The sequence below is a fragment of the Phoenix dactylifera genome, chromosome 11 (assembly GCF_051530095.1).
Source record: "Phoenix dactylifera cultivar Ajwa chromosome 11, Ajwa_hap1_PhDact_Kaust_v1.1, whole genome shotgun sequence".
Lineage (NCBI taxonomy): Eukaryota > Viridiplantae > Streptophyta > Magnoliopsida > Arecales > Arecaceae > Phoenix > Phoenix dactylifera.
Genome location: NC_143200.1, coordinates 9,260,963 through 9,284,117, shown reverse-complemented (window position 1 = coordinate 9,284,117; position 23,155 = coordinate 9,260,963). Strand labels below are relative to the sequence as shown.

The 23,155-nt window shown below is 44.7% G+C and overlaps 1 protein-coding gene across 1 annotated transcript; it reads right to left on the bottom strand.

The window, feature by feature from the left end:
- Positions 1-20,090: 20,090 nt before the first annotated feature.
- On the bottom strand, positions 20,091-23,038 carry LOC103721490 (polyphenol oxidase, chloroplastic-like). Its single transcript, XM_008811731.4, has 2 exons — positions 21,214-23,038; positions 20,091-20,841 (listed from the first exon to the last, which is right to left on the bottom strand). Exons 1-2 carry the CDS (start codon positions 22,411-22,413, stop codon positions 20,281-20,283), a joined length of 1,761 nt encoding a protein of 586 aa, XP_008809953.4. The 5' UTR covers positions 22,414-23,038; the 3' UTR covers positions 20,091-20,280.
- Between the last annotated feature and the right edge of the window lie 117 nt (positions 23,039-23,155).

The window sequence follows — 23,155 nt, the reverse complement described above, 5'->3', positions numbered from 1 at the left end:
ACTCACTGTTCATCTGTGCCATTTTTGCAGAAGTGTGCCAAATGATTTCTTGATGTGCCGGGGTCGACCCAATCATCCTTTGGGTCGACTCAATCCACACTTTGCTGCATCTCAAGGTTAGATTCATTCAAATAAACAATGAAATGTATCTATATCAATTTATACAAATATCCTGAGAGTAATAGTCTTATAAATGAAGTATCAATTTAACTTATAACATACTCTAGATAATTGCTTGTTAATCATCAAAATAACACTATATCCTCACAGTAGGTGGCCAAAACTTGCCTGATAGCCTGAGCATCTGCTATGCAAGCACGCGTCAGGAGGAGGCAGTCATCGGCAAAGAGTAAATGTGATATCGGCTGGGCCCCTGAAGCGGGGCGTAAGCCTCCAGCTCTCTGGCAGTGCACGCAGCCCGCAATGATCGAGACAGGACATTAGAACAAATGATGAACAGGTACGGGGATAACGGGCAACCCTGCCGAAGCCCCATAGTAGATCTAAAGAAAGGGGACGGTGAGCCGTTGACCAAGATAGAAAATCTCGGACCCCGGACACACCCCATAACCCAACCAATCCAGGTATCATGGAAACCCAGACTCACCAAGGCTAGCCTAAGAAAACTCCACCTGATTCTATCGTAAGCTCGCTCCATATCCAGCTTGATAGCCATCAGGCTTCGTCGCTTCGAGGCCCGTCGAAGATCCCACATCATCTCTTGGGCCACCATAACGTTATCGGAAATACTCCTACCTCCCACAAAAGCACCTTGCTCTTGACAGATAATGCCAGAGAGAAAGGGCTTCATGCGATCCATCAGGATTCTTGCCACAACTTTGTATAAAGTAGTGCACAAACTGATCCGTCTAAAGTGACTTGGCTCGGACGCGTCCTGGCGCTTTGGTATCAGCGTGATAAATGTGGCCTTCCAGTCGTCAGGCATCCCTGCCCGACTGAAGAAACACAAGACTGCTTCCACCACTACAATCCGGACAATGCCCCAGTATCTCCGAAAAAAGAAAGGAGGGAAGCCATCTGGACTCGGGGCCCTATCCTCCCCCAGAGCCCAGATCGCCGCTCGCACCTCCCCCTCCGTCACTGGTCGAACCAACAGAGCATTCTCAGCTGCACCGATTTGGGAATCAGCTCTCGGGAGCTGACCAACGGCGACGGGCCCACTATCCTCCGTCCAGCGAGAACGAAAGAAGTCGAGTAGGATATGGCTGATCGTCGAATCATCCTCAATCCTGTGGCCCTGCTCATCCCGCAAGGAACAAATCATATTCCTCTGCCTTCTGATAACCGTGGATCGGTGAAAGAAACTAGTGTTCCGGTCGCCCTGATCCACTGAATTCTAGATTTTTGTCTTCAGAATATTTTATGTTGCCGCATCAGGGAGTGCACCCACCTGATCTTCTCATCTTTGGAGGTCAACAATCGCGGCCTCTACTTCCTCCAGCTTTCTGAAAATGTCGCCCACTATCTCATGGTTCCAACGACGTAGCCGTCGCTTAGTCAACTCCAATTTGCGTGAAATCCTCTGCATGGCATCACCGCGAACCGGCAAACCCCAAGCTCCCCGGACAATGTCCCATTAACTAGTCAGGAGTAAGTCAATTTGAGTTCTTTTCATTAAAAGTCCTTTTAGTGAGTTGTAAGATAATTTTTACTTTGGAATTTCACAACACACATGGCCTATACTTCTAAGGGTTAGGTTCAACAATATGTTGTTAAGTCTGGTAGCAACCTTGAGTCCTGATGAATCATACCTATCTAATTCACTATTATCCCATATTTATTTATATAAAAAAAAGAGGTGAATTTAGTCAGGTACATCAAAAAGGGCTACCTATTGTCAAAGGTCAGTGGGCTTGTATGATGAACCCGAGCATAGGTCCGTAGGGGAGTCTTGATGCCCAACACCTTATGCCATCTGGTGTGGGAGTTGTTGACTGAATGCTCACTACACGGAGGAATCATTACAAGAGTAAAAGTGCATAATTTTTTTATAAATACAAAATAAATAAACAAAATAAAAAAATAATATATAAAAAAAGAGAAAGAAAAAATAATATTGACCTTGAAAAAGACGATAGTGTGAAAGCCATCATTGTAAAAATTCGAGTAAACTGGAATATTACAGATAAAGCCCATGAGGTATTAAAGTAAACATCCACAACTCTCGAAATCCTGCAAGATAGGATGATTTTGAATCAGCGAATAGGTCTTATCTGACCAATTCTTGGAAACTACTAGCTTTAGCAGTATTTTGGAGATCTAAAGTCTTAGCTTGTGTATGGTCCAGATATCATCGAGCACCCAAGTATAAATTAGCCTTACAACTCCCTAACAGAAACTTAATGACTTCAACTCAAGTTGCATACTGACTTAGGATTTGGGCTGACTTAGAAATTAAAACTTTGTGTGCTTTTGAAATTCTTGGCATTAATGCATTTGAAATTAGATTTTATAAAATAATAAAATAAATTCTTTCGACAGCAGTTTGTAGGTATCTGAGCCGGAAACCCTCACGAGACAAAACTCGTCCACTAGGGCCACCTAGGGGTTTAAAGCCTTATTGCATACGGAAAATGCAATCGCGATTCCTGCGAAAGTGAGTTAGTTTTTTTTTTTATTTTGCTCGAGGACTAGCAAAATGTAGGTTTGGGGGTGTGATAAGTGCTAAATAATACATAAATTATCCTCTTTTTCATAGCACTTATTATTATTTTAATACACATATTTTATAAATTTAACTAAAAAAATGTGTTACCTTCATCATTGCATTTTAATAAATTATTAAAGGTAATTCGAGTTTTACTTATTTATTTACTGATTGAGTCTAATGTGTGCAGGTCCAATCAAACTCTACCATATTCCGTTCACGGATTAGTCCCATCAGCCTCCATGTCGCCCACGTGTGGATTAGTCTCTTGTCCATGTTCCAATTTCCTTTCCTCCCACGTCACACTCGTGGATCAATCCTCAGCTTGTATGCATGTCGTTCGAGTCCACGAATAGAATTGGGTCACTCAAAATAAAGCTCGTTCCCAACATCTTCCCACACCCAAACATAACCCCTGTTTCGCATCCAAGCACCGTACGTGTCTTCCATCCAAAGACTTCCACAAAATCCCAGCGGAATCTCATCTTTCGGAACAGCATCCCCATCTTCATCAGAGCCGGATGAGCATCTCGAGCGTATTCTTACATCCCGATCATCTCCCACGGATAAACTCTAAAAACCCAGCACATCCAACTTCTTCCCTTCCGTATCTTCATTTCCAAAAACCTCCACGGATCACGTCCACAAATAGAATCTCCCCCGTTTCAAAAATCCATCCTCTTCATTCCGTTCATCATCCACTTCACCCGAACCAGCCCAGCATTCAGGATTGATCCCAGCCAACCGAAAATCAAACTCAAAGTCATTCGTATCTGATTCGCTTCCTCATCTATGAATCAACTCCCCTGTTCCGGATCAACCTCATCCGCAAGCCATTCCGCGATTCTACCGGGCATCCGTTCCCCGTTATCGTCCATGATCCACTCATCTCCCAGCTCATCATTTTCTTCTCCGAATCCCCTGCATCCTCATCCCGTTCGCAAATCAAGCCAACCTTCTGCCGGATTAATCCCAAATTTCTTCCTCATATCCCATTCGGATTAACTCTAGAATGGATCACATCCTTATCCCATGGCCAGTCGTTCCCAAGCTTCCAAGCAAGCTTCATCTAAACTGCCAGCCGAATCCAAGCTTATCCCCTGTTTCCAGTGTTCATTCCCAACCAAGCCCAAAGCATCCGCGGATCAGCAGCAACGGCTCATCTCATTTCTTCTCAGCCTTCATCCCGTTAGTAATCGTCCTTATCCCATTCCCAGCCGCGTGCGGATTAGACCCATGCATTGATCTAGCTTCCCAACCTTAAAACAGAGCAACCCATCTTCCCTACAAACTAGAAGTCGTCCGCGATTCAAGGCCCTTCCGGATCAGCTCCCAGCCGTCCCAGATCCCGTTCAGAATCCAAAATCCCACGTCTCCATATTCATCCTCATCCTCCCGAATCATTTGATCGAGCTTCATCTCCCAGCTCAGCCTCTTTCAAACGACCGGATCAACTCATGCCTTATCCACCCATTCGGAGCAGCTACAAGCAAGAGAGAGAGATGGGCTGCCTATATAAGGTAGGACTTCTGATCAGAGTGGGCATTCCTCTTTCCCCACCGGGGGGGGCATTCCCTCTTCCCCACCGGGGACTGATCCCCATCAAGATTTTCTCAGAGGCGGAATCCCACAAGCTCCCACGGGAAGAAGAAAAAAATAAAAGGAGAGAGAAGAGTTTGGGTCTTTTTGGGAATGCCTTCTCAAAAGAAAGAAAAAAAAATGAAAGACTGAGGCAGAGGAAGCCGATCGTGATGGAAGCCTGTTGCTGTGCTGCTGCTGCCATCCACCACTGCATGGAAGGTTGATCTCCTCTCTAAGGCTGGATGCAGCCCTAACAAAAGAAGACGGATTTTATATTTTATTTTATATTCTTGGAGTTGTATGGACTTATTGTTTTTAATGAATATCTTCTTTTGAATCATATTTAATTTCTGTGATTTTAAGTATGATGTTCGTACAACTGTTCTTCATGATCGTTGAAGTAAAAATAAGATAGTCCATGCTTAGGGAAGATGCGATGTGCTGCCACCTTAAATTAGGGTAGACATTTCATGCCAACTGAAGATGGATTATGCCTAAATTATTTTTGTGAGAATTTTATTCGAATGCTTATTAGGCTTGTAGCTAATTTGCATAATAATCCAAGAATAAATTAAAAATATAATTAATCCTTATTCCGATGTTAGTGGTGAATTCCTTATCCTAGGTTCTCCTAAACTGATATCCCTTTAATTGCATTTTCTTTTATTAAATTGCTTAGTTTAGTTTTTCTTCACAAATTCATCCTTTTAAATATTTTTATTTTTAAGAAAACAACTATACCCCAATCCTTGTGGATCGATACCCGTAATCACTATCCTACTAGATACGTGCTATTGCGTGGTCTTTAAAGTTGACTATCAGGCCCGCCCGACCCCGGCCCAGGGAGCGGCCCACTTCCATTTGCAGCCCAGAATTTCTGGGCCGCTTCTTGGGCTTAACTTCGGCCTGGCCCGCCGCCCCAATACTCGGGCCTGATCCGACGAGCCCGCCCGAGACCCAGACAGCCCGGTCTCATCCGCCGTGGGCACCGAGTCGACGCGTCCCACGAGCAGGTCGCCGACCGTGTCGACTCGGAAGCCCTCCTCTCGCCCGTCGAAGGCCAAGACCGCCACCACCGGCGAGGAGTGGTGGCGGGCCACCTTGGTGGGCTTTTGCCAACCCTCAAGGTCCGGTGGGGACACCGGAGGGCTGGGCGAAGCAACTGGCGGAGTAGGCCGAGATGGGGGCAACCCGGCGGAGGGCTCGGTCGCCTTCCCCAACTCCGGCGACCCTTTCTCCCGCGGCTGCCGGGCATGGGAGGTCACTAACCACGGGCCATAAATCGGGCCGGAGACCTCCTCCTCGAGTGAACTCACTCTGGTCGGAGCCGAAGCCCCAGACCGGCACACTGGCCCGAGATGCCCGATTCTTCCACACCGAACGCAGAGATCTGGGATGCTTTCGAAGACGAAAGACTGTCAGATAGCCTTCGTCCTCCCGAGTATTCGTATCCCTGGGAGGAGAGGTTCGGATGCGTCGATAGCCACCTTAACACGAGCGAAGCCCATGGCTCGTCGCCCCTTGGTGACACCGTCCACCGCCATTGGCCTTCCTGCCTTGGCCGCGATGTCCAGAATGGTCAAAGTCGACCAATATTTCGGGGGGAGCCCAGGTAGCCGAAGCCAGACCACTACGGTCTTGACCGGAGTCTCCCTAGGTAGGAAGTCCGGCGCCCACGGTTCCAAGGCTAGCAGTTGCCCTGCCACCACCCAGGGCCCCTCCAACAGGGCGCGATCCCAGACCTCCGGCAACCGGAACCGCAGCACGAAGTGGTCTTCGGCGAGGGTGACCGCCACCACCTCCCCTATTTTCTTCAGCCGAGCAGCCACATCCTTGGCCACCCACTTGACCGGCACTCGCCGACCGAGGCTCCGACCGACCAGTGCTACTCCCTCCCACTCCCGGCTGGCAGCCTCGATGAGCTCCTCCGGGAGCTCGAAGACCGACGGAAAGTGATGGCTCAACCGAGCCACCTCCGCCTCCATCAGCCGATGGGTGACCCAGGGCCCAGGCCGCGTCCAGCCACCCGGTCGGTCCCCTTTCCTGCCCTTCCCCTTAGACGTACCTGTTCCTTAAGCTATTACCTCCACCCACGACCTCGTCGACGACGCCGCAGTCTGCTTCGTCGAGGCTGCTTCCGCCGCCGTCGCCCCCGACGTCGGCTCTCCGACCGAGCCCGTCGACCCCACCATCGGCATCTTCCCCTTCGTCGGATCTATTGGGTTCCCTGCAAAAAGAAGAAACCAGCGATCCCTTGTGCACAGGGTGTTAGACAGAACCTGGATTCACGGGAGCACCCGGAGACAGCAGAGCTCCCCTTCCGCCGAGCACCGCCGGCGAAGGAGACCGTTAGCACGAGCAAGCCTTTCTCTCTCCTCAGAGTTTCTCACTCTAAAGAGCCGTTGACAATAGTTTCTCCAGGGTTTTTGTAACTCTATAGCCATCCTTTTTGTTGGGAACCCGCCCATGCCGCTGATATTTCAAAAATTTTTCAGATGGCAGCGGAATCGGCATGCACGGGATCGACGTTCATCGCATGAACGTTGTTTCGAGACCTTTCGTAATTAGGTAAGAATTAAAACTTTTAAAACTAATAGGAAGATCAAATCTTCACCTTGCGCGGGTAGATGATCACCGCAAATCTGAATTCGTGGTTTTGGAAGAGGGTTCGTTTGAAGCCGTTCAAACGTCCGGCCTCTACGGGTATCCACACGAAGTAGAGAACCGATCAAAGCTTTCTTGTCTTCCCGGGGTGCTAGCTCCCTTGCAAAGACTTCTTTTGATGGCTGATCTCCTCTCTTTCAATCAACCCTTGATTGTGCTTGAGAGGAGGAAGAGGAAGAAGGAACTCAAGGAAGAAGAACACAGCTTCTGCAGCCTTCTTTCTTTTCCCCGCGTTGGAAGAAGGATTGGAGGAAGAGGAGGCGGACAAGGCTCTCTTCTTTTTCCTTCTTGTTGGCGGCTGAACCAGGGAGTTGGGAGAGGGTGGCGGCAGCAAGGAGAAGAGGATTCAATTGCTTTAGGGCGTCGGCCCCTGGTCCTCCTTATAAAGGGATTGGAGCTCCTAACTTTTAGGAGTTCCAATGACAACTTGCCTAAGAAGGGGGGGGCGCCGGCCCTAGCTTCTTCATGTCGCCCTAGCCAAGTGAGAGGGGCTGATGTCCCTCTTACTTGGTTAACCTAATCCTCTTCCAAAGAGGATTAGGTGCCTCTCTCATGGTTTAATCCCAATCCAATTAGGATTAGCCAAATTTGGTTCAATCTACGCTAGTCCTAATCCAATTAGGACTTGAATGAATCATGACTCAATTGAACTCTTCAATCCTAATCCTATTAGGAGTCATGTTGATTCATTAGATTAATAATTAATTTAGACTTAAAGAATCCTAATCTAATTAGGATGTATTTATTTTTAGTCCTAATCCAATTAGGACTCTTATTTGAATCCGAAGTCCTAATCCAATTAGGATTTCTAGGAATCCTACTCCAAGTAGGAATCCAATTTTAATTCAAAATTCCTAATCTCATTAGGATTGTAGGAATCCTATTCTAAGTAGGAATTCCAGTCCTACTCCAACTAGGATTCCCAGCCCTAATCCAATTAGGACTCTAGGAATCCCACCCGAAGTAGGATTTGTGTTTAAGTCTAATTAATTAATTCCCTTTGTTCACTTCTTCAACTTCTATCAATCAAATTGATTTCTTTGTGATTCCTAATCACGATTTCAACCATCGGATCGGTCAATACTTCTAGTGTGTGTGACCCCATAGGTTCTATTCTGACTGGTAGTGAGATATATTGTGATCTCTATCACTATATCATTGAAAACTCCTTTCAATGGGTTGGAACGATTCCAACTCAACTCATTAGGGTTTATCGATCATCAAGATAATCCCTATGAGTCCCACCATCCACCAGTGACACCTAGCAGCATGTAGTGGCTACCCAGCAGAATGGAATGATGAACCTCTAGGTGCAGTTAACATGTGATACAGTCCTACTATCGTGGATCCCTACAGGACGGAGGTCATGGACAACTCGTCAAACCCCATCGTCTGTCATATGTCAAGATTTATTCGACTTGAGTTCGATAATGGAAAACTCTTTTTCCACTTTATATTACTGCCCTGGCCAAGGTCTTAGAACTCAGTCTAACAAATCACATAGGATCACTCCTCTTCTATCAAGGTCGATAGATTCCTTATAGGTGCATACCCTACTCCTACAGTGAACTTACTGCAGCCAATCTACACTGCATGGACCCATATGGCTAGAGACCATGTATGTGTGCAGTCAAACTACAATAACCTCACTGTGAGTAGCCGAAGCACCGCAGGTCAAAGGACCAGTCACACTACTGCAACATCAAGCAAGTCACTGACGAGTGGATAGACATCCAAGTGACTTCTTGTCTTGGTCACGCTCAGTACCCTTGTTCTCTAACAAGCACCTGCACTATCACTTCAGTGTCCCTACACTGTGGACTCAAGTCTCGTCCATCCAGAAGGAAGGTGATCTGTGCACTGATCGGATCGATCACCGTCCTCGTGATGATCCATTGATCAGGAGCATTTAGAAATTAATCACCAATGATACATGGCTCAAATTCTCAACTCTTGAGAATATGTATCATCATCTTATTAATTTCTTGGACGATTCATAGACACATAAACAATATGAATGAAAAGATGCCTTTTATTTATTCAATAATAAATAGTCAAGTACAAAATTATGTCCCTAGAATTAACAATGTGTCAGCCAAATTGGCTTCTAGGGCATACATCTAACAATCTCCCACTTGCACTAAAGCCAATTGGTCATATATCTTAGGCCCATCTTCTCAAGGTGGGCTTCAGTCTTTTGCTGACTCAGCTGCTTAGTGAACGGGTCTGCCACGTTATCCGCGGAGTCTACTCTCTGCACCTCTACATCATAGTCGCGTATGAAATGGAAGCGCTGCTCTATGTGCTTGGACTTCTGATGAGACCATGGCTCCATAGCTAGTGCTATGGTGCCAATGTTATCGCAGTAAAGTATTATGGCATCTAATGACATTACACCTAACTCTGCAATTAACTTTTAATCAGAAGGTTTCCACTGCACCCTTAGATACGGCTTAACATTCAGCTTCTAAGATAGAATCTATAATGATCGGTTGTTTGGAACTCTTCCAATTTACTGAACCACAATTGCACATATTCTGATGTAGACTTTCTATCATCAATATGTGTGCATCCTTCTACCTTCAACTCTGATCTTCTCCCAAAGACCAAGAACATGTCCTTAGTTCTTCTCAAGTACTTAAGACTGTTCTTCACAGCTATCCAGTGCTTCTTGCCTGGATCCGACTGATATCTGCTTGTGACACTCACAGTAAGAGCTGTATCAGGTCGTGTACACAGCATGGCATACATGAGGCTTCCTATTGCCGATGCATAGGGAATCTTGCTCATGCGTTGAATCTCTTCAGATGTGTTGGGGCACATCTTCTTGGAGAGATGAATTCCATGTCTTAGGGGTAAGAGACACCTCTTGGAGTTTTCCATGCTGAACCTCTTCAGCACCTCCTCTATGTACATTTTCTGTGAAAGGCCAAGCATCCTTTTAGATCTATCTCTATAGACCTTTATTCCCAAAATATAGGATGCTTCCCCAAGGTCTTTCATGGAGAATTCTTTTGACAACCAGACCTTGACCGAGGTTAGCATGGGAATATCATTCCCAATCAGGAGAATGTCATCTACGTACAGTACGAGAAAAACGACAGCACTCCCACTAACCTTTTGTAAACACACGGTTCCTCTTCATTTTTGATGAAATCAAACGTTTTGATTGCGTCATCGAAACGAGTGTTCCAACTCCGAGATGCTTGCTTGAGTCCATAGATGGACCTTTGCAGCTTGCAGACCTTGTGATCTCCATCACTGGAAGTGAAACCCAACTGGCTGTTCCATATAGATATCTTCATCAAGATATCCATTCAGGAAAGCAGTTTTCACATCCATCTGCCAGATTTCATAATCATGAAATGCTGCAATGGCAAGCAATGTTCAGATGGATTTTAGCATGGCTACAGGTGAAAAGGTCTCCTGATAGTCAATGCCTTCGCGCTGACTATACCCTTTCGCCACAAGCCTTGCCTTATAGGTCTCTACCTCTCCATCCGAACCTATCTTCCTTTTGTAGATCCATTTGCATCCAATAGGTACAATACCTTCTGGTGGGTCTACTAAGGTCCAGACTTGGTTGGAATGCATGGAGTCTAACTCTGACTTCATAGCTTCCAGCCATTTCTCGGAATCGATATCAGATATCGCCTCGTTGTAGGTTTTGGGGTCCTGTATGTGATCCCTATCTCCCACTAGGAACATTTCCTCGGTATCCTCTTCTAGTATACCTAAGTATCTATTGGGAGGATGGGAGACCCTACTAGATCTACGAGGTGGTCGAGGGACATCGTGTACTGGCTCTGTATGAATGGATTCAATAGGATCCATGACTCGTTGCTTTTCAGAGACTTTCTCTTCAAGCTCAATTTTCCTCCCACTGCCTCTATCAAGGATAAACTGATTTTCCAAGAAGATGGCATGACGGCTCACAAATACATTGTGATCCTCTGAGACGTAAAAATTGTATCCTAATGACTCTTTAGGATATCCTATAAAACGAGCACTTATGGTCCTAGCCTCTAACTTGTCCGCCTGTAGTCTCTTGACGTGGGCCGGACATCCCCAAATCTTGAGATGACCCAGACTTGGTTTCTTACCATGCCATATCTCATACGGTGTGGTAGGAACGGATTTAGAGGGAACTTTATTCAATAAATAAATCGCTGTGAGTAAGGCATCTCCCCAAAGGAACATAGGTAAATCAGTGAAGCTCATCATGGACCTGACCATATCCAATAGGGTCCGATTCCTCCTCTCTGACACCCCGTTGAGTTGAGGTGTACCCGGAGGTGTCCATTGTGAGACTATGCCGTTTTCTTTGAGATAGTCCCGGAATTTCCCACTAAGGTATTCTCCTCCTCGATCTGATCGAAGAGCCTTAAGAGGTTTTCCAGTTTGTTTTTCTACTTCATTCTTGAACTCTTTGAACTTTTCAAAAGACTCAGACTTGTGTCTCATAAGATACACATACCCATACCGCGAATAATCATCGGTAAAGGTAATGAAGTAAGAATAACGTCCCCTGGCTAGCACATCGAATGGGCCATATACATCTGTATGTACTAGGGCAAGTAATTCAGTGGTCCTCTCCCCATGTCCCACAAAGGGCAGTCTTGCCATTTTTCCTTGAAGATAGGACTCGCAAACTGGATATGACTCGGAAGTCAATGAGCCTAAAAGCCCTATCTTTATCCATTTTGTTCATTCTGTCCTCTCCAATATGGCCAAGCCTGAGGTGCCACAAATATCTTTGGTTTATCTCATCTCTGGATCTTTTGGATCCTTTGGCACTCACTTCTTGCTCGGTAACATTCACAGATACATCCATATGTAAATGATAGAGACTGTCAATCATGAAACCACGTGCGACTATTTTATTTCTCAAATAAATAGAACAGCAGTCTTTGTCAAATGTAAAAATATGACCTTCCTGTGCTAGACATGAAACAGAAATCAAATTTCTGCTAGCAACAGGTACATAATAGCAGTCTCTAAGTATTAAACTAAATCCAGACGGTAGTCGCAGATGGTAGGTGCCCACAGCCACAGCAGCAACTTTTGCCCTGTTGCCAACCCGAAGGGTTACCGCACCTTCCGCCAGCCTTCTACTTTCCTTTAGACCCTGCATGGTAGTGCACAAATGAGCACTAGAACCAGAATCTATAACCCAACTAGAAGTAGAAGAAACCGTTAGATTAGTTTTAATTATGAGCAAGTCTATACCTTCCGAAGGTGTGTCACCTTTCTTGTTCTTCAGGCTCTCGAGGTATGAAGGACAGTTTCTCTTCCAGTGGCCTTCGACATTGCAGTGGAAACATTTTCCTTTGTCGTTAGCCTTTTTCTTTTGAACTTCCTTCTTGGGCTTCTTGTCTTTCTTCTGCTTCTTAGCAGGCTTCTTTTTCTTCCAAGTAGACTTTCTCTTGGAACCAGAAGTCAACTCAGCAGCAAGGACATTGCCCATTGAACCTTTCAAGGCTTCCTCAGCAGTTACCAACATGTTTATGAGTTCAGTCTTAGTGCATTCAATCTTATTCATGTGGTAGTTTACTATAAACTGACCAAATGAATCAGGAAGTGACTGTAGGATCAAATCCACTTGTAATTCCTTGTGCATGTCCATACCGAGCTTCTCAAGCTCCTCTAGGTCCTTGATCATGGTCAGACCGTGATCATGGACAGACTGCCCCTCGCGCATCTTCGCTTTAAAGAGCCTCTTGGACACTTCAAAACGAGCTGTGCGACTCTGCTCACCATACAACTCTTGCAGGTGTGCCAGTATTTTCCTAGCAGTCTTCATATTTTCATGCTGGCATTGGAGTTCATTAGACATAGATGCCATCATATAGCATTTTACTCTAATGTCATCATCCAACCACTTTTTATGCATCTCACGCTGAACATCAGTAGGACGTGCTGGTAGTGTGGGGATATCAGAATCGAGTATATAGCCTATTTTCTCACAGCTCAAAATAATTTTGAGATTCCTAAGCCAGTCCTTGTAATTGGTTCCGGTCAATCGGTTGGTCTCAAGAATACGGGTCAAAGGGTTTGAAGCTGACATTGTATCTGCAGAGAGTAAAGATTCTAGTTAGACTTTTGTACTTGATCCTAATCTGTTCTAAGGTCTTTTAGAACAAATGTAACTCCCACTATTTTCTCGAATCCCTCACACTCCTCTGGTAGGAAAACGGAAATCCCACACGACTAGGGTTTCTAGTGGGTACTGCGGTCCCACCGATTTATATGCCACCTCACCTAACAGTTATTGGTGACACATAGATGGATGAGTGTACAACTCTTGAACAATGCTTCTCAAGCATGTTGCAGTGTAACTTGGTCTCTAAGCCATGAAGACCTCACCTAACAATTATTGGTCCCATTTCTTAGTTAAGTCAGACCCACCGTATAACCGTAGGAATAAAGTCGTCATTGGGTCCTCACCTAACAGTTATTGGTGCCCAACCCCACCTTTACCCTACAACATCTCATGTCTATAGAGAGGTCCAGCCCCCCGATGCAACTTGACCACTGTGTCCAGCCGAGACAAATCAACATCAGAAAGGCCTTAGCAGCTCTACTACAGTGGAAGACCTATTGACTTAATATTGGTTAATCAGGTCTTAGTGTTTGCAACTTGAGCCCTTCATAAGAGGTAATCGAACAATTGGCCAGGTAAGCAGGTGGGAGGCTCCCCTTACTCAGAGAGTAAGGTCCTAATTAAGTAACCACCTTTCATGCTTTCCTAGACACCAATTAGATCAATTAATCTAATATGACTTGCTCATGTCGGTTCACTCTCGACTTGATTGAGGAGGTTTTGATTTAGGTCTCAATTGGGTTTGCTACATCACATGTAAACCTATCTACCCGACTCGCATTTACATCACATGCAAACGGCACATCACAGGCAGTTATAATCGCAGCATCAAATTAAAGCTAAACTTTAACTAGGTGATGATCATGGATTCTAATTAGGTCGTATTACAAGCACATGCACATCAATCGATCAAGTGGTCTTCAACTCTTGAATTGGTTCCAAGCCTCCTTGATTCGATCCTTGATCAACCCTTGATCCCATCGCCATCAACCGCTTGGATCACCTTTCATCTCATGCCTTTGCTTCAACTTGATCGTTGATGTACATCACATCACAGAAATACAACCAGATGTAAAATAAAATAAAAATAAATTACATCTCCTTTTAGGAGGCACGCAGGCCTCTCAAAACATCAAATAAGATGCATGCAAGCATCTGAAAAATTACATGACATCGCAGATCACATCGCAGGTCATTACATTTGATACCAAAAGGGGTTGAATCCTATGATCATCACCGTATGCAACAATTATAATTTTCAGATCTGAAAACTAACTGATTGTATCATGACATAGGTCGCTGATCATGCTAATCATGATTCTAAACTTTGTAATCCCATTAACAATGCATTTAGAATCATCTTTTTATCACATAAAAATCAGCATGCAAAAAATCAGCACCTCTGAAAAATCTGCATGCAGAATTTTTCAGCATGCATGATCATTCAATTTTCAGATCTAATAAGCCTTTAGATATTTAATTCTTACCTTAATCTACGAAGCCTAGGCTCTGATACCACTGTTGGGAACCCGCCCATGCCGCTGATATTTCAAAAATTTTTCAGATGGCAGCGGAATCGGCATGCACGGGATCGACGTTCATCGCATGAACGTTGTTTCGAGACCTTTCGTAATTAGGTAAGAATTAAAACTTTTAAAACTAATAGGAAGATCAAATCTTCACCTTGCGCGGGTAGATGATCACCGCAAATCTGAATTCGTGGTTTTGGAAGAGGGTTCGTTTGAAGCCGTTCAAACGTCCGGCCTCTACGGGTATCCACACGAAGTAGAGAACCGATCAAAGCTTTCTTGTCTTCCCGGGGTGCTAGGTCCCTTGCAAAGACTTCTTTTGATGGCTGATCTCCTCTCTTTCAATCAACCCTTGATTGTGCTTGAGAGGAGGAAGAGGAAGAAGGAACTCAAGGAAGAAGAACACAGCTTCTGCAGCCTTCTTTCTTTTCCCCGCGTTGGAAGAAGGATTGGAGGAAGAGGAGGCGGACAAGGCTCTCTTCTTTTTCCTTCTTGTTGGCGGCTGAACCAGGGAGTTGGGAGAGGGTGGCGGCAGCAAGGAGAAGAGGATTCAATTGCTTTAGGGCGCCGGCCCCTGGTCCTCCTTATAAAGGGATTGGAGCTCCTAACTTTTAGGAGTTCCAATGACAACTTGCCTAAGAAGGGGGGGGCGCCGGCCCTAGCTTCTTCATGTCGCCCTAGCCAAGTGAGAGGGGCTGATGTCCCTCTTACTTGGTTAACCTAATCCTCTTCCAAAGAGGATTAGGTGCCTCTCTCATGGTTTAATCCCAATCCAATTAGGATTAGCCAAATTTGGTTCAATCTACGCTAGTCCTAATCCAATTAGGACTTGAATGAATCATGACTCAATTGAACTCTTCAATCCTAATCCTATTAGGAGTCATGTTGATTCATTAGATTAATAATTAATTTAGACTTAAAGAATCCTAATCTAATTAGGATGTATTTATTTTTAGTCCTAATCCAATTAGGACTCTTATTTGAATCCGAAGTCCTAATCCAATTAGGATTTCTAGGAATCCTACTCCAAGTAGGAATCCAATTTTAATTCAAAATTCCTAATCTCATTAGGATTGTAGGAATCCTATTCTAAGTAGGAATTCCAGTCCTACTCCAACTAGGATTCCCAGCCCTAATCCAATTAGGACTCTAGGAATCCCACCCGAAGTAGGATTTGTGTTTAAGTCTAATTAATTAATTCCCTTTGTTCACTTCTTCAACTTCTATCAATCAAATTGATTTCTTTGTGATTCCTAATCACGATTTCAACCATCGGATCGGTCAATACTTCTAGTGTGTGTGACCCCATAGGTTCTATTCTGACTGGTAGTGAGATATATTGTGATCTCTATCACTATATCATTGAAAACTCCTTTCAATGGGTTGGAACGATTCCAACTCAACTCATTAGGGTTTATCGATCATCAAGATAATCCCTATGAGTCCCACCATCCACCAGTGACACCTAGCAGCATGTAGTGGCTACCCAGCAGAATGGAATGATGAACCTCTAGGTGCAGTTAACATGTGATACAGTCCTACTATCGTGGATCCCTACAGGACGGAGGTCATGGACAACTCGTCAAACCCCATCGTCTGTCATATGTCAAGATTTATTCGACTTGAGTTCGATAATGGAAAACTCTTTTTCCACTTTATATTACTGCCCTGGCCAAGGTCTTAGAACTCAGTCTAACAAATCACATAGGATCACTCCTCTTCTATCAAGGTCGATAGATTCCTTATAGGTGCATACCCTACTCCTACAGTGAACTTACTGCAGCCAATCTACACTGCATGGACCCATATGGCTAGAGACCATGTATGTGTGCAGTCAAACTACAATAACCTCACTGTGAGTAGCCGAAGCACCGCAGGTCAAAGGACCAGTCACACTACTGCAACATCAAGCAAGTCACTGACGAGTGGATAGACATCCAAGTGACTTCTTGTCTTGGTCACGCTCAGTACCCTTGTTCTCTAACAAGCACCTGCACTATCACTTCAGTGTCCCTACACTGTGGACTCAAGTCTCGTCCATCCAGAAGAAAGGTGATCTGTGCACTGATCGGATCGATCACCGTCCTCGTGATGATCCATTGATCAGGAGCATTTAGAAATTAATCACCAATGATACATGGCTCAAATTCTCAACTCTTGAGAATATGTATCATCATCTTATTAATTTCTTGGACGATTCATAGACACATAAACAATATGAATGAAAAGATGCCTTTTATTTATTCAATAATAAATAGTCAAATACAAAATTATGTCCCTAGAATCAACAATGTGTCAGCCAAATTGGCTTCTAGGGCATACATCTAACACTTTTTTCTTTTTTTTTTTCTCTTTGACCCATGTCTTTTAGACTAGATCAATAATAGTGGCATGCTCTTAAGCGAATCTAGACCTTGCCCAAGCAAGCTTAGTGTTATAGCTTTTGCTCTGACCAACCAAGTTCCCTAAGGATCTCAATCTCTCTGGCTTGCCCAAATGGGATGAAAAGGGTGGAAACAAGTCTTTTGGCATAACAAATGGGACATTGCATAGTCATTACCATGTTGTTCCCAGTGGAATATTGTATAGTCATCTTCACACTATTTTCGATGGGACAACAACGTAGTTGCTATCATGCCACTATAAAAGAAAGCTAAGGAAGCAACTATAGAGAGCGATTATTACACTTAGGCCAGTTTTAAAGCAATACGTAGCTTCCTTGGCTTTGATAGCAGGTTAGTTTGAAAGACTTATATCCACATTTGAATGTTGATATACGTAGCAACAGCACATTTCAACAAATTCTATAGTGAAGACAGCTAAGTCTATCCTTATGATTGATGGATCAGCTTATCAGCAAGCATGTGAAAACTAGCAAGTCGAAATCTCATCACGAATTAAACATCATGACAAACAAATTGCAGTGCTGACTTGCTGTATGGTTGAGGGATTCCAAACTAGCAAGTCAACATTTTTTCAATCGGCCCTCAGCTAATGCTACATCTTTACAATCTTTGGGCTAGTTAAAGCTACCTCTTACATTTTCACTCTTATCAATTGTGTCCATCTTCTAAACTTGAGGCCTGTTGCACTCTACCTTCTCTACTTTCATCAAGAAATGTGGAGGTGGAACATTAGTTCGTCTTGAAGCTTTCATAAGCATATGAACGATGAATAATAACACTAAATTCTATTGTGATGGTTTTTGACTTTTATGATAGTTTTTGAAATGTCATGATAGGTAATTTTTAGTGTTGGATTAATTTTTAGAGGCCTGGATTCAAGGGTGATTGCTGCTGGGGGATGCCAGTTGTTTGACACCTCGGTGCCAGGGGCGGAGTTGGAGTGGCCTGGTCTGGACCGTGTTATGTCAGGTGTGTTCTACACGTGAGGAGGATCCTTTTGAAGGGTGACTCTGCGATGATCATTGGATGGATTCTGCAGGTATCAGGAGAGTCGGTAACTACCATCCGCTGCTGAGGGACATCTGGGCCTTAGTTCGGAATGGGATGGTCATTTAGGCAAAGCATATATTTCGTAAAGCGAATGGGGCTGTGAATTGGGTGGCCTCCTTTGTTGCTAACCACTCAGAGGCCATATATGGGTGGGCGAGGCGGAGTTGCCTAATGCCCTTCTTAATTTTTTTTGCTTTTTGATCTTCTTGGTTGTATCCGTGCACATTATGTATGATACCACTGTTTTTAGCAAAAAATAAAAAATAAAAAAGAATAATGACAAGAAAATGCTTGTCAATACTCCGATCATGATGAATCCAACATGCAAAATAACAATCAAACCCCTCATTATCATTTTGAATTTGCTTTAATTAACATAGATAAATGATGTTACACAATTCGTAAGGCTTGGTAAAGATCAGGAGACATATATATAATCATTCCATGTTTCACGAATCTCGTCTTATTGCAGTCCTTATTTTAAAATTCTCTCCATAGTTAAATTGTTTTCAAGTAAATAATAGAAATTTTTTTAAAGAAAGAAAATATATGACAGGGAGAGATGATGAATTGGCAGATAGGAGGAAATGAGACAGTTAATTTGCCAAGTTAAAACTTCGTTCTTTGCATTGGGCAGCAGCGATGAGCCCGGGCTGATCCCCCTCAACACCAACTAATGACTGGTAGTGGTTAGAAAGGTGGCCGCAATTTGATGATAACAAACGACAGTTATTCCACTGCCTTCATTCACTTCTCCGCTTCATATCACAAAGAAAGAAAAGTATCAAAACTGAGCTTTGCGGTTTCATGAAAATTTGAAAAGGTATCTCTCTAAGAATTCAAGTGAAGGTAAGTTTGGGCTTGGCTAAAGAATTGCCATGCCTAACATGATAACTAAATTCAAAAATATGATCTCGGGTTAAGCCTTTGCCAAGTTTAAAGACGACCTTTAGACGGTTAGGCTTGGATAACTCGAGTTTTTGGCAAAAATTACAAGAGTAAATGTTTGCCTGTTATGCAGTGAGTTTGCTATTTTTAATTGCCTCTTGGGTGGGCTCCTAGCTTTCTCGCGGTAAAAGCAAAGATCATTTCGGAAATGACCCTTGATCTTGCTTCTTCTTTTTTTTATCTCAGATGAAATGAAAGGCTGAAAAGGGTAAATTCATAATTAAATTAATATTATAATGCATTGATATTAATATTTAACAATAATAAAATTAATTTTATAAGTATTTAGAAATCGAAGAATCTGAAAGGCTTAGGATGATGGGCGCGCGGGTTTGTACGCGGAGTTTTATTTATTTTACGCTAGTGGATTCGTAGTACAGACATGTCGGCCGACGTCTCGGCTAAAATGATTTTTTTTCTTAAATAAGAAGGAAATCCAACGCCCATTCAACTACGGGTTCCCATTCCTCCGAGGACAGTAGCGCGCCACCTGGGACCCGGAACAGTCCTAGTCCCGTACGGGCCTCCAGTCCTGAGTAATTGTAGCCTTAAATTAGCTTATCACATAGGAAGGAGGGAAGCGAAACAAGCACAAGAAAGGAAGCGCAAGCAACGCATAATTGAGTGAACGTATTATTCATGCAGGGAAGACAACAGCTTGTGACACACTAGTCACGACACCTGCGAAGAGCAGCGAACTGCAGAGGATTAAACTTATTTTTATCTTTTATTTATTATTTTAATAATATATATGTGTTGAGCATTGAAAAGTTATATTGGGATATGTAGAGATTTATAGAAATATAAGAAGTCAGTCTACAAAGTTGAATAATAATTGTGTGGTTCATAAACCTAGTTTTAAGAACTTAGTTCTTGTGCTTTAAAAAGTTGTGAATGAATTTGGTCAAAATTCATATGAAAATTACTTTATAAATTTTCAACTTTGTAACTTCATATTACAACACTCGAATCAATAAAATGTTAAGTCTATCATCAAGTAGAGACATTCTAGTCTTATTTCTTCATTGTTCTCCACTAAGAATACATCTTTTCCAATCAATTTTTTTTGTGTTGGTTATCTCCAACAAAATTAGCTTATTACATACAAAGAAGGAAAGCGAAACAAGCACAAGAAAGGAAGCTCAAGCAACGCATAATCGAGTGAATGTATTATTCATACAGGGAAGACAACAGCTCGTGACACACTAGTCACGACACATGCAAAGAGCAGCGAACTGCTGAGACAAGGACAATTCACTCCTAGATCAAATGCCACGCAATGCAACGGAACGAAAAGAAATCCAGCGATCGGTCGACAGATTATTTCATGATTTAGACAAGTCTGGGGTTGTCGGTCTGCAGCAGCTTGATCGCAACGCCCCCAATCGTGAACTCACCGATTCGAGGGACCAGCGTGACCACCAGCTTCTCGGCGTCCTCGGCTTCGAGGTCTTCCAGCAGGGAGGTAATCCCCAGCTTGAGGGCGCCCTTCCTCTTCTTGCCCTTCCCCTTGTGCGGCAGCCTCACAAACGTCCCCGCAAAGTCCCCGTAGTCGGGCCCGGCCAGGTCGCCGTATGGCGCCGCGATGTACACGTCGAATCGTGCCGGCCCATCGGTGTCGACCGCGATGTCCTTGATCTGCAGCACCTCCACCTTATCCTCCTTCTCTGCCTTCTTGCGGCTCTTCTTCGGCCTCGACACCATCACTCGCAGCGCCGTCTTGGACAGCTCCCTTGGCTCCGACCCGAACGCTCCCACCCTTACCAGAGACAGCTCCGCCTTCGTCTTCTCCTTGGTCTCCGTGGTCTTCACGCAGTTGAGTTTGTTCATCCATGGTATCGGCACTTCCTCGTACGTGTACCTAAGCTTGTTCGGCTTCAGGCAGTCCCTCACCTGGATTCCCACGTTTTTTTTTTTTTTTTTTTTTTTTTGCAAAAAAAGATATTCATGTCAATCAATTCTTTGATCTGAAATCTAGATGTGCGCACTTATATGACAAGTAAAGAAGTACGAACAAAGTCAGCATCAAACTTTAACCATCGGCAGTAAATTACCCTGCATTATCTTTTTAGGTTAATAAGTCGTCGTTATGACGGATACAGCAATGGAAGAAGAAAAGTGCATTATCTTTGCAGCAGTTAAAAAGAAAAAGTTAGCAAAATGGTTCCACGATCTATGAAACTGATTTCTACAAACAATATTTTTATAGAAGATATCAAATTGAAACGAAAAGATGGTGGTATAAGTCGTTAATTAAGTAATTACCTTGACTCGGACAACCTGCTCGTTCTCATCGTAGAAGATGAAGGTGGAGTCGAGCCAGTCCGGGTCGTTGAACTCGGTCTTGTTGCCACGGAAGGTGCGGTAGATGTGCCAGAGGCGGTCGACGTTGGAGTGGAGGCTGAAGAAAATGCAGTCCTTGCCGGCAGTGGAGAAGTCGCCCATGTCAATGTGGGGAGAATCTGGCGTGCCCACCCACATGTGGACGGCATTGTGGATGCTCTCCAGCTGCCCGGGCCCGTTGGAAGTGTCAGCCTCCTGCCCGGCCCGCAGCGGGTCCCCCATGAAGAGCTCCGCCAGCGGCAGGGACTCCTTGAACGTCTTTTTCATGGTGCACAGGTTGGTCAGCACCAGAGCGCTCCCCGTCTCCCCGCTGCCCGCCGTGTTGCCGTAGCTGTACTTGTAGTCGAGGATGGCCGGAGAGTAGTGGGAGGTGTCCCGGTTGGCGTTGTAGAGAGGTGACGACGTGTCGGCGGTGAAGATCTCCGGCATCGTCATGCCGTCGCCGGAGTCGAAGTTCCAGAAGGGGAGGGTGAAGGTGTCGTCGTCGATGAGCTTGCCAAGGATGCGCTCGTAGAAGTGGAGGTAGTAGCGGTGCCAGGGGAGGAATAACCAGCTGTAGTGGACCTGGACGGGGACGGTAGGGAAGCCCACCTGATCGTAGGCCTCGTTGCAGTATGCGCAGTGAATGAGAGCCTGCTGGTAGAAGTTCCAGGGATGGTCGTCCGGCAGCTCCTTCATTTTCCTCACGGCCTCCTTGTACTTGTCCATGTAGTCGCTGTCTTTAATCACCTCCTGGGCGGCACGCCGCACCCGGAGCGGCGTATCCGGGAAGGTGTAGTCGACGATGTCGGCGCTGGTATAGGGAGGGCAGCATTTGAGGTTGTCGCCCAGCCCCGAAGAGCTGGCGTCGTGGCATGTGCTGAGGTCCGGGGGCATGACCGGCGCCGCCAGAGCCATCTTGCCTGCTGCTGCTGCGCCGCCGGTCAGCCCGCCTAGCGCGATCAGCACGTCGCGCCGGTCCATCAGCAGCGATGACGGTGGCGGCTGCCGGGCCTCACCGTTGCCGTGGCAGGAGACACGGGACCGGATGAGGCGGCGGCACAGGGCAGCGCCGGAGCTGCGGTCGTGGAGGGGACATGCGGAGGGGGCGATGCTGCTCAAGAATCCTACGCTGGTGGACATGTCTGCTTGATAGGGAGGGTGGATGGATGGACGGTGTTGTCGGCCCTGACGGTATTATCTTGGCTAATTGGATTCTCCTACCCTATAGTGACGATCGTCGGGGAAGAGAAGTTCTCCTGGGGAGAAGGTAGAGGATTGCAGCCTGAGACTATAATGGTGGACGCAGCTCTATATATAGGCCTCAGCAGGTCACGGGTCTAGCTTGTTTGGTGCCATTAATTGAGAACTTTCTGTTCAGACCACGAATTACCGCACACGTCCGCAGGCTTAATTATGATCTAACTTTGCTTAGATATTAAACGTAAAACATTAATTATATAAGGATAAAACATCAAAAATAGGTATTAAGTTCTCGAATGCATGAGATGGAATAGCTTTATTAACTATTCCAGGGGAAAGAAAACAAGTCAAGTGACACGGATTCAGCTGCGTAGCACGTAGAATAAAACAAATTACGAAATGCTTGGCTTCGGTGGCGGACTTATCACCCTTCTTGTTCTATACTACCTAGCAGCTAGAGAACGAACCCTAAAGCGATTTTTTTTTTTTTAAGGTTAAAAGCGGCATTCATATAGTTCTCACATGAATATGATCTGTTAAATTAAAAAAAAATTGATATAGAAAGTGGGATATATTTTCTGGTCCAAACCACTCCACTCAAATGCCAGACACGGTTGTTCGCTAGCTACATATAGAGAGCTTGTATATATTATATGTCTGTACGATTAAAAAAAAGTAGATT